Genomic DNA, 12,830 nt, shown 5'->3' with positions numbered 1-12,830 from the left:
GCAGAGACACGCCGCATGTTCGATGCGACATCAGGATTACCTGCACGGACCCATACGACAAACCAATAACATCAGCAATGTCGTTGATTGTCCTTCGACGATTTTCATGTACAAGCTGATGAATTTTCTCCACATTTCCAGGGATAACAGCACATAGTTGCATGCACAGTGAGAACTAGCAGACACCTTCATGAGGCAGTGTGCTGGCTGACATCACTGTGTTTACTTCCAGGGATGCTCTACTGCTTTTGAAGCGCCCATGCCATTCGAAACATTGCATATGGCCTCATCACTGTAGGCTTGCCAAAGCATGCTCAATGTCTCTGTAGTAGACGTCCCAAGTTTAATACATAATTTCGCGTTGGCTCTTTGTTTCAACTTCCTGTCCATAACAAAACCACTGAGCACAGCATACATGTGATCACAAAACACAAATTTCGCAACTTACGAAGTAAAAGCAGTGATGCCACTCAGCACACTGCCTCATGAAGGTCACTGCTAGTCCTCACTGTGCATGCAACTATGTGCTGCCATCTGTTGACATGCTACAGAACTAGTCCAGGAACCTTTTGCTGTATATGATGTATGTATGTATGTATATTGCTGATGAGGTCAGCAATAGGTTGAAGCATGTCAAAAAGTTGTCCATTTGTCTCTTGACTGAAAACTAAGACCAGACATTCTCTGAGTATGTGAAATAATTTTGAGATTAATTCTTAATCAATTGAAATTATATCTCCATTTCTATGACGCCACAAATAGTTGCTGCTTTTTGTTTCCTTTCTCTAAAATGACAAAAATTCTAATGAACATATTTTCTTGTGTCAAGGACACTATGACCTAATTATGAGTTGAATTTCTTTTAAAATGACCAAATATTTTTTAAAAAATGACTCAACTTTTACACTTAACCAAGTTCTTTTGTTAGTGGTTTAACAACAAACAGATTCTTTTGATTAGTATATTTATAATCTTTTACTTATACTGTACAAAGACATAATAAGTTCAACTAATTCAATTCTACTATGGAAGTTGTATTAGGTTTGTGATAATATTTTAGTCTTAAAAAAGCAACCAGGGTTGTAGAATGTAAGTAGGGATTATGCAAAAATGTAAGAGGTTGTTTATAAAATTGTGAAAAACTGAGTCCCTCTCTTGTATTTACCTTTAGGTGTACAGTTTGTCGGGTTCCTGAAAAATTAGATGAAAGTGGTTTACAAGAAACTCAGCAAACATATGCAGGTAGGTTCAAAGCAAACTAATATATTTACATACATATGTATGTATGCATGTATGTATGTATGTATGTATGTATGTATGTATGTCATTGTTCAGTTTTATTTCAAGATTTCTAGCTAATAGAAAAAGAGTCAGTTTCTAGTTTGGATTCAAGGCTTCTTCATTGGAATTTCAATATCAACCACAGGGTATTTTGGTATGCATGTATGTATGTATGTATGTTTGTATGTATGTATGTATGTATGTGTGTAGATTTATACGTTTTGCTTTATGTATGTATTCTCATGCATATAGTGGGTGCTTTTACGTGTCACCCGCACGAAGGCCAGTCAGGCGGTACTGGCAACGGCCACATATATATACACACACACACACACACACACACACACATGTTTGTGTGTGTGTGTGTGTGTTGGAGTGGATGGGTGCATGTGCACACGTATGTGCGCCAGTGTTCAGCTGCACTATCTCATGGAAAAGCCAATGCCTGCATTTTATTCTCTATCAAAAACCTATTTAGCTTAATTGAAATTGTAATGATTATTTTTTTTATTATAAAACTGTTTTCTAATTGTAGATTCTGCTTTGAGTTCTGAATGGAAAGTTGGCCCTCCTCAGTATTTCATGAATGTTGGAATCTTTACAATTCCTGGTTTGTGTAGTTTTGCTCCGGAAGGTCTCAGTAAGTTTACTCATTTGGCAGATGGATCGATGCATTTATCATTGGTGCATAACACAGAACGCTCAGAATTTCTACATTTCCTCAAACGTCATACCACATCAAAAGACCAGGTGCATATGCAGTTCAGTCTCTTTAAGCTTTTGCAATCCCTTTTTCAGTGAGTGTCACTTGAACTCACAGTTGTGAGAAAATAAAATATGATTAAGTAACTCTAGGAAAGCCTTCTTGCTTCTAATTTCTTCCCTTTTGTAAATCTAAATCTTGTATGTTCGTGTGTGTGTGTGTGTGTGTGTGTGTGTGTGTGTGTGTGTGTGTGTGTGTGTGTGTGTGTGTGTGTGTGTGTGCGCGTGCGTGTATGCGAGAGAGAGAGAGAGAGAGAGAGATCATCTGATGTTGATCAAGTACTAAAAAATATTTCTTGATCATAATATTCACACTTTCTTTATAAATGTCCTCCCTCAGCTGTGCTACAGAAAGACACAGATGACATTTAATATATTTAGTTGACTGAAATAATAAAAAGTAAACTAGAGCTTATCCGTCTATGTGGTATTCAAATGCTTTCACCTGATATTCCCCTGTTTTCAACTGTTTCACATTAATAACTAGTGGTGATTGGTTACTCTAGAATGTATGAGTTACATTTTAGTTTAATTATTTTAAAATTATATTTTAGTCTAATTACTATAAGTTAATTTATTATTATAAAATATAATTAGATGATGATTTCCTTTGTTAGATATGTCTAGATGTTATTGTTGCTTCATATTAGGCCACAATCACTTATTATCATTCTGTTTTTTTTTTCTTGATGCATTGTAATCAGGACTACATTACTCAATGTTTTCTATTATTTGAAATAGGATGTGATTTGAGGGAGATTTGGTTGCTATTTCTAGCAGGTCAAGTAATTCACATAAGAACACCACTTTAGTTTGTGACAGGTTTAGTTTCAAATTATTACTATTTGCTGTATGATAGATTAATTATTATAAAAATAGATGTGTAAACATTTAATGAGGATCTTATTTAGTTTTGCTTTATCAATTCATATATGAAGACATGATGAACATTTAGGATTCATTTGTTAACATGTGGTATTTTACTGAAATTCTCATATTGTGTGAAATTCTCACACATGTTATCTATCCACAACAGGCTCTGGTATTTTATTCACCACTAAATCAGTAATCAGTTATTAGAATTAATCCATCATGTCACAAAGTTTAGGGTTGTTGTAAGACAATGTTGAAATATTGTTAATTAAACTAGAAACTTCTTACAAAAAGGAGATGGAAACATTACACCACAATTCACATCACACAACTCATAAAGTATGTTTCTTGATGAGCCAACAAGGAAGTCTCATCATGGTTGCTTGACCAGTTAGAAAAAGTAGACAAATCTTCCTCAAATCACACCATACCATCATAAATAAGGACATAATGCCTTTTGTTATTGATGCGTACAGTCCTACATACCTCAGCAAGGGCAGTCATGTAGAAGATAAACAACTGCAAAATAAATAGTTTTGACTTAATAGATTAGCCACCATTTTTCCAACAACATTCTCAGGCACCTTTTTGAAAACTATATGTCTAACACTCATGTCCATGCTTACAAAATCAAAAAACATCACAGCATCCATGGCTTTCGGAAACATTTTTTTTAAACGACTCATTCACTGCTCACTTCCTGTGCATATTCTATTTATTGTTCATGCACTTTTGGTTACTTTTTCTGATCAGTTGTAGTACATCTGAGCACTGTCTACAATATTTTCATTATTACATATTATTATTATATTTATTATCAACCAATGAAAAGTTTTGAATGGTACAACAATGCACTATAATACAAAAAATGGACTATATACTTGTTGTAATTTAGTTATTTATAGTCCGAAGATATTTCAGAATACAATTCCTTCTTCAGATATTCTCAGATGGAGTCGCTGCTAAAATCTGTTTTCCAACGACTTTTCTTTTTCGGAAGTGTCTCAGTAGTGGTCTCACAAAGCTCCTTCTGGAATTCCTCAACAAAAACAATATACATTAATTATTAATTTAATATTTATTTTTAATTTTGTTTCTTTTTCTAGTTTGACCTTCCATTTGTAACATGCTATAAAGTACGGCAGGTACGAATCACTCCATATCCACAAATCACTGATGACAAAGGCCGTAGTTCCCCAGTGCTTCCCATGCAGTCAGAAACCAAGGATGATTCTGTTAAGGTATTATTCTTTTATTCTTTTATACATTTCAGCCCAAAGGCTGTGGCCATGCTGTAGCACCATAATAATATCATGAATAGAGAAACGAAACACATCACTCTATACATTATCAGTTATTTCTAATTAACAGTGATTACAATCTATCCACAATAATTGCTGAGTATGAAGCATCATACAGATATATATGTCTGACTGAATCCCTTTTGCATGAGACTATCATTGCTTTTGGTTAGATAAATAAACAAACCAGTGGTCTAGATAGATATATTAATACAGTTGTCTAATTAGAAATACAAATACAGTGGTCTAGATAAACATATTAATACAATGGGTTAATTAAAATCGTGGCCTAATTAAATATAGTAATACAATAGTCTAATTAAATATACTAATACAGTGCCCCTAATTAAACATATTAATTCAGAGGTCTAATTAAATATACTAATAGAGTAGTGTGAATATATATATTGGTTTCAAATTTTGGCACAAGGCCATCAATTTCAGAGGCAGGACCAGGTCAATCAAATCGGCCCTAGTGCTCAACTGGTACTTATTTTATTGACCTCAAAGAGATGAAAGGTAATGTCAGCCTTGATGGCGTTTGAACTCAAAATGTGAAGACGGACAAAATGCTGCTAAACATTTTCCCTTGCACTAACGATTCTGTTAGCACTTTACCTTTAGTCTGGATGAATATATTAATACAGCGGTCCAATTAAAATATTAATTCAGTGGGCCAATTAAAATATTAGTACAGTGATCCAATTAAAATATTAATACAGTGGTCTAATTAAATATACTAACACAGTGGTACAAATTAAAACACAAATAAAACACCAATTAAATACACAACTACAGTGGTCTAATTAAATGCACTAATACAATGATCTAATTAAACATACTTATACAGTGGTCTACTAAATACACTAATGCAGCAATTTAGATAAATAGTCTAATAGTTTGGTTATATTAATTAAGTATATTTTGATGACAATAAGCAAAATGATACTTTGGTGTCTATTAAGAGCTAATAATTTGGTGTTGATAAATAAGTTATATCTGCTAAAAAATGTCATAGAGCTGGGATAAGGCACTATTTAGGTATATATTGGATATTTGTCAGTTTGTGTATTACTTTATATATCCTGGATACAGAAACATGTATTTCATATCATGGTTCAGATCTGAGTTGTATGTGAATCAAGCAGTTATTCCTTTTTTGAGTTTCTGCAGAAACAGTATCACTTTATAATTGTAATGTGCCAGAGAAATATCACAACATCCTATTTCAAATTTATCTGTATATTTATATATATGATTGCCTTATATCTATTTAAGATCTAATTAATCATTTTTCCTGACAGGCTACAGGTTTCTGGTATCTGAGCATTAAGCAAACAGGAAACTTTTTGGGCCATCCCATAAACTATGCAGTTTTTACACTTGCATGAACTAAAAGTCAGAAGGGGACAGGATAAACTACCTGCATTAACTTGCTATAAAAGCAAGTAGTAATTTTACTTTGTCCTTATTCTTAGTGTAAGTTTTGAAGAGTGCAGTTCAATTTTAACAGTTATATTTTCAAAGCTATAATGGAAGTGACAAAGGAGCATATTCAGCATATTTTGTTTTATGAGTTCAATAATGCAACAATGCAATGGAAAGTGCAAAGAATATTAATGCAGTATATGGGGATTGGACAACAAGCGTAAGCCAGTGTCAACAGTGGTTCCAGAAATTCCGAGCCGGAAACTACAGCCTAGAAGACGAGCCTTGTCCTGGAAGATCTGTAGAGCTTGATGAGGATATCCTACAAACCATGGTGGAACAAAATCCCATTGTAACTGTTGAAGAACTAGCAGGGAAGCTTGGATTTGTTTGTTCACCCATTCATTGACACCTATGTGCCATTGGAAAAGTGAGCAAATTGGGTCAGTGGATTTCTTACAAACTTTCTGAGTTTGCACACAGAGAGTGAATGTGTGCTCTTCTTTGCTGTCACGTCTCACAAATGAAACTTTTTCAGATCAAATAGTGACTAGTTACAAATGGGTTCTCTATAAAAATATCAAGCACCAAAGACAGTGAGTAGGGAAAGGAGAAACACTGGCACCCCAGGCTAAAGAAGGTCTTCACCCATGTAAGGTGTTGTTATCTGTTTGGTGGGATATGAAAGGTTTAGTTCACTTTGAACTTTTTAACCCAAACAAAACGATAACAAACGAGATCTCTGTGAGCAGCTTGAGTGGCTTAAGTCAGCGCTAGAAGAAAAATGACCATCTTTGGTTTCAAGATGAAAGGTGTTCTACCATCAGGATAATGCTTGACCACATACAACAAGGATGATATTCCAAAGGCTGGAGCAGTTTGAATGGGAAACGATGCCCCAACCACCATATACACCAGACATTGCCCCATCTGATTATTATTTATTCTGCAATCTTCAAAATTATTTGGACTGAAAAAATATGAATTCTGTAGACGAGGTCAGAAGAATAGTGGAAGAATATTTTTCATCATGGTCAAATGAATTTTGTCAGAGAGGCCTTACAAGTCTAGCAGATAGATGGAAGAGCATTGTAGAAAATGAAGGAAACTATATTTTAGGTTAAAAATGAACTTTGTTTATCTTAATTTTGAAAAATAAAGGAAGTATAAAAACTGCATTATTTATGGGATGACCCAATATATTTTAACTTTTGGGTAGGATGTTGGTCTCTGCAGGTAGTTTTTTCAGTTTTACTTGTAGTGGCATTGAACTCAACACCACAAGTCAATAAATAACACAGTACTGGATTTATACAGTACTGTAGTTTATACTTATAAGTTGTATCACTTATGGTACCTATTTAGAACTAGGTTGAGCTTGGCTCTTGAAACTTTAGTATCTTTATCATGAAAACAACAAAAATTTCAAAGAGCAATTTACCTCTCAACTGGTTGCCTTGTAATCAATCAATTCACCTAGATATGCTTTATGTCCCACACCTCTCGCTCTGTGTAAAACATCATTATTAAACACAACAACAACAATAATCATAATCCTAATAATAATAATAATAATAATAATAATAATAATAATAATAATAATAATAATAATTTCAAATTTTGCCACAAGGGCAGCTTGAGGGAGGGCATTAAGGTAATTACATCAACCCCAGTGTTCAACTGGTACTTATTTTATTTACCCCGAAAGGATGAAAGGCAAGGTTGACCTCAGCAGAATTTGTACTCAGAATGTTGTGACAGGCGAAATGCTGATCAGCATTTCATCCAGCACGCTAACAATTCTGCCAGCTCACCACTTTAATAAAAATAACAACAATAATAATAATGGTTTCAAGCTTTGCCACAAGGGGAGCCACTTTGGGGAAGGGGACAAGTCGATTAGATCGACCCCCACCCCCACCCTCAGTGTTTCACCCAGTGTATTGCCTCAAAAGGATGAAAGGCAAAGTTGATTGCAGCAGAATTTGAACTCAGAATGTATCAACAAGCAAAATACCACTAAACATTTCGTCTAGTGTGCTAATGATTCTACCAGATTGCCGCCTTAATAATAATAATAATAATAACAACAACAACAACAACAACAGCAACTGATTACCATATTAAACTCACATTGAAGGTGATGGAGGTGGAGCTAGTTCAGTTTTGCTTTATTGGTTCAAGTTTTGCCAGTGTTAACTAAATCTTTTATCCCTTCAGAGTTGCTTACACAGGTATCAGTAACATATTATTAGTGTTGATTAAATAAACTACAACCAACCTCCATATGCTTAAAGAAGAAAGTATACTAAACTTTTGCAATTTAGAGAATACAAAATGAAGTAATCTTCAAATTATTCTTCAGCTTTCATAAGTAAATGAGAAACAAACTTTCATCCTTTATTACAGGAAAATACAGGAGCAAAATTCCTTAAAAATAGAAATTATTTTTTTCTTCTGTTAGTAATGAAATATTTTTCTTGTTCCATACAGGGTTCTGACTCAGGAGACAGTAGTTCTACAAGTGCAAGTCGTAAGGGGTCAACAAACAAGAAGAAGAAAAAAGCTAAAGCTGACACTCGTTCTTTATCAATCTGGAATGTGGACAATGAACCTAACCCTCCCTTAGATTTAGAATTCAGGTACAGTTGAACAGTTTCCATATTAATTATGTGTGTGACTAACTGTTGTTGTGAAGTTCCAAGTCAGCTCTGATTGAGTCAAGAAGGCCTACAATCAAAGGCAATCAAGCTGTGATCATTAAATTTTTTTTAGGGACCACATTATCTAAGGTATGCTTTTCTTTCTCAAGATGTCAGTGTGTGTTCTGAAGGAGATTCAGTTGCTATTTCTTGTAAGTCAAGCAGATATGTAGAAGAACCCTTGTAGGCTCATCGTATTTCAGTCATTGTTTGGCCCCAGTGAGCACTGATCCACCAGACCTATTAATCAAAGGTTTCCAGCCATGACTATCCTACATTACTTAGACCAGTGCTACTAAAAGTGGTGGTCCGAGGACTGGTGCTGGTCTGTGAGCCATCAGCTGCCAGTATGCGGTGAGTTTCCAGAAAAGAAAGAAACATTATAAATAGCTTATGAAATGCTTATAAAATGCTTATGTAATATTGTATTATTTGTTTACAAAATAAATATAAAAGGACAAAAAATTGCCAACTTTTATTGTATTCATTATATATATTGTTTCTGGTATGAATTAATATTACTAAGAAATATTACCGGTCCCTGCTGACACACTGGAAAAAAAAACTGCCTGTACCCCACATCAGATAGTTTGAGAAGGACTGACTTAGACCATATAACAAATAATTCTTTCTATTTTCAAGATGGTAGAATATGATTCATAGGAGAGCTGGCTGTTACTTTTAGCAAGTTGAGTGGATTGTTTTGTATAATTCATTTGTAGAGGCAAAACAGTTGAGAATATAAGGAGGTAGAAAGGCAGTGAGCTGGTAGAATCATTAGCAAGCTAGGCAAAATGCTTTGTGGCATTTTATCTGTCTTTATGTTCTGAGTTCAATTTCCACTGAGGTTCACTTTGCCTTTCCTCCCTTTTGGGGTTGATAAAATAAGTAGCAGTTGAACCCTTGGGTCGATGTAATCAACTTGTCCCCTCCCCTGAAACTGCTGGCCTTGTGCCAAAATTTGAAATTGATATAAGGAGGTAGACCATTAACCATAATGGCAGTGAGGTGAAACCTGTAGCAGTCATTTCATTGTTTCTGAGCAGGACACTTTATTTTGCATAACTCAGTTATTTTAGTTGTGAGGTATCTATTCCTCACCGCTTTATAAGTGTTCTGGTTTTTCATGCCATCGCTCTAATGAGGTTGCTTTGTAACTTGCAAGACAATCCTTGCCAAAGAGGGAGAATAGAGAATAAAGCAATTGTTTTATTTGAGGAGCTGAAAGTCAAAGTATGATGGAAGGAATTGTGGCAGGTTTGTTGGGGAGGAGATGCATGACTACTTTGTATTTTGCATGAGTGGGTGAGAGTGTTTGGAATGGTGCTACAAAGAGCAGTAAATGTAAAAGTGACAATGTGCCAGATTATACCCCCTCAATGTGACATGTCCAAGAATATGATTAGAAGAGAGTATGGATACAGGAGAATCAGCAGAGGTTGATAAAGCTGCAAGAATGTGAAGGGAAAGTGAGAGATGGATATAAGCATGGGATGTTGCTGGTTAGATGTATATAGGATAGGAATGGTGTGAATGATGAACAGAGTGGGAAGTTGATTGATGGTAAGTATGAATGGAGAGAACACAAAATTGATGGATGGCTGTCAATTGGGAGTAACTCAACAGAGGAGGAGTGATGACTGGCAGCACAGAAATGGTGATAAATGATTTGTAATAACTGGTTCTAATTTAATTACTTAGATCAGCAGAATAATACAGTAGGTAGAAGAGTGATGGGGATTGAACAATGAGATAAAAGGTGGGGGTTAACAGTTGCAAGAGTGGGAGTGTAGAGTGAGAGATAATTAAAACAAGAGTGTGGTGGGTGATGGTAAATATGGATGGGATGGATGATGATGATTGGTTCTGTGAAGGGACCCATTGACTGAGTGGGGCAAGAGGGAAGAAAAAAAGGCAGTTGTAGATTTGACAAAGTTACTAGGTGACCAGACCAGTACATAGTGTACATACACAAACTTTCACAACCTCATTTGAATGTTTTTGCATTATGTTATCAGAACTTCAGTCAAGCTGTGCTAGTATAGCTGAGCGGTTCTCAAGAACTGCGTACACAGTTACCTTGGTCCTTTATTATTTCCTCCGAGGCTCAATGTCCTGAGATCAACCTTTACCACCTTATTCCACATCTTCCTGGGTTTCCTTTTTCTGTCTACTGTAAATGATTGGCACTTTTTTATACAACCATCCATGTTCACATGCATCATATAACCAAATCAATGCAGTCATTTAAATGATGATAATTATTGTCTGAGTGCATGTAATAGCTAATTATATCTAATTACTGTTGTTTAAGCTCATGTGATAAATGTTTATATCTAATTAACAATGAGTGCATGTGATAAATATTTATATCTAATTAACTATAATTACTGTATGAGTGCATGTGATAAATATTTACATCTAATTAACCATAACTGTGGTATGAGTTCATGTGATAAATAGTTATCATTGTATGACTGTATGCAAAAAATCTCTATGTATGTCTAATTAATGATAATTATTGTATGGGTGCATATAATAAATATTCAGTTGTATCCACAAAGAAATTGAAGAGTCAGAAAACCAGTGTCCTCCAAATAAAGCCTCTTATGATTTCTTCTGTATTGACTTAGACACTCCCTTATTATTCTAATCCTCAGAAATGGGTATATATATGTGTGTGTGTGTGTGTGCGTGAGGGTGTGTGAGTGTGTGTGTGTGTATTTGTGTGAGTGTGTGTGTGTGTATTTGTGTATGTGTGTGCGTGTGCGTGCATTTGTATGTGCATGAATATATATACAGTGTGTGTGTGTATATATATGCATATGCATGTGTGTGTGTTTGTATGCGTATATATATATATATATATATATATATATATATATATATATATATATATATATATATATATATATATATATATATATATGGGAGAATTTACGAAAAAAACAACAACAGAGAAGGACAGGTGGTGTAAACAACAAAAGGATGTATTAGTTTAACGCTCGGGAATAGAGAAAGTCTTTAACGTTTCGAGCTACGCTCTTCAACAGAAAGAATAAGGAGAAAACAAGGAGAAAATCATGGAGAAAAAAAGTTTGAATGTTGTGGTCAGCGATCTATCATATATATATATATATATATATATATATATATATTGCTACCAGTAAGGTGAGGGTTGGCAATAACTACGAAGATTTCAGGGTATAAGCAGGGATTCACCAAGGATCAGTACTCAGCCCCCTCTTGTTCATCATAGTCCTCCAGGCAATAACAGAGGAATTCAAGAAAGGATGCCCCTGGAAGCTCCTCTTTGGTGATAACCTTGCTCTTATAGCTGAATTACAACCTGAACTTGAGAAAAAGTTCCAGGTATGGGAGCATGGTCTAGAATCAAAGGGCCTTAAAGTTAACTTAGCAAAAAACAAAGGTAATGGTGACGCTTTAAATAGAAATAACTGCAGGGGTATCAAACTGCTGGACCAGGTGATGAAGGTCACGGAGAGGGTCATAGCCCAACTAATTAGGGAGAGAGTCTGCTTAGATGAGATGCAGTTCGGTTTTGTGCCAGGTAGAAGCACCATTGATACCATATTCCTGGTATGGCAACTGCAGGAGAAATACCTAGCCAAAGATAAACCTCTGTACTTGGCTTTTGTAGACTTGGAGAAAGCCTTTGACAGGGTCCTCCAATCCCTTATCTGGTGGGCGATGCAGAAACTGGGGATTAACGAATGGTTAATAAGGGCTGTACAGGCCTTATACAGAGAACTTTTTCTGATCGAACTTTGAACCTCACAGAGGCAATGACTAGTGATCGAGACATTTGGTGATGTGCTGTGCTTGAGAGGACCCATCAAGCCAAGTGTATCCATGCTGGTGGCATGTAAAGAACACCTTTCAATCATTGGACCTCACAGAGACAAAGTGGCTGAGTACCTTTTGAGCATTGGGCCTCATGAAAGCAAAGTGACTGAGTTTCTTTTGAGTGTTGGGCCTCACAAAGGCAATGACTGAGACCTTTGGCATTATGTTGTGCTTGAGAATAAGATCCATCAAGCTGAGCAAAATTGCAGTCATGGCAGATACCAGTGTCACGCAATATGGCACCCATACTGGTGGCATGTAAAAGTACCCTGGTGTCATGCAAATGGCACATAAAAGCACTCATTACACTCTTGGAGTGGTTGGTGTTAGGAAGGCCATCCAGCCATAGAAAACCATGCCAAATCAGGCTGGAGTCTGGTGCCGCCTTCCAGTGTGCTAGCCCTGTCAAACCATCCAACCCATGCCAATTGGCATTAAATAATGATGATGATGATGATGATGATGATATGTGTGTGTGTATGTATATATTATATGTATATATATGTGAATATGTATATCTATCTATCTATCTATCTATCTATCTATCTATCTATCTATCTATCTATCTATCTATATATATATATATATATATATATATATATATATATATATATAT

The 12,830-nt window shown here is 35.4% G+C and overlaps 1 protein-coding gene across 2 annotated transcripts in view; it reads left to right on the top strand.

Moving 5' to 3' along the window:
- The window catches only part of LOC106873410 (ceramide kinase-like protein), a 195,833-nt gene that overhangs the window by 181,684 nt on the left and 1,319 nt on the right, over positions 1 to 12,830 (top strand). For both annotated transcript variants that reach the window (XM_014920765.2, XM_014920764.2), the window contains exons 10-13: positions 1,172 to 1,242; positions 1,817 to 2,031; positions 4,023 to 4,157; positions 8,139 to 8,287. In XM_014920765.2, coding sequence (XP_014776251.1) covers positions 1,172 to 1,242; positions 1,817 to 2,031; positions 4,023 to 4,157; positions 8,139 to 8,287 — 570 coding nt within the window. The remainder of the gene's footprint in view (positions 1 to 1,171; positions 1,243 to 1,816; positions 2,032 to 4,022; positions 4,158 to 8,138; positions 8,288 to 12,830) is intronic.

Source organism: Octopus bimaculoides, chromosome 8, assembly GCF_001194135.2.
Source record: "Octopus bimaculoides isolate UCB-OBI-ISO-001 chromosome 8, ASM119413v2, whole genome shotgun sequence".
Lineage (NCBI taxonomy): Eukaryota > Metazoa > Mollusca > Cephalopoda > Octopoda > Octopodidae > Octopus > Octopus bimaculoides.
The sequence above is the reverse complement of the archived record's forward strand: the minus strand, read 5'-3'. Positions and strand labels throughout refer to the sequence as shown.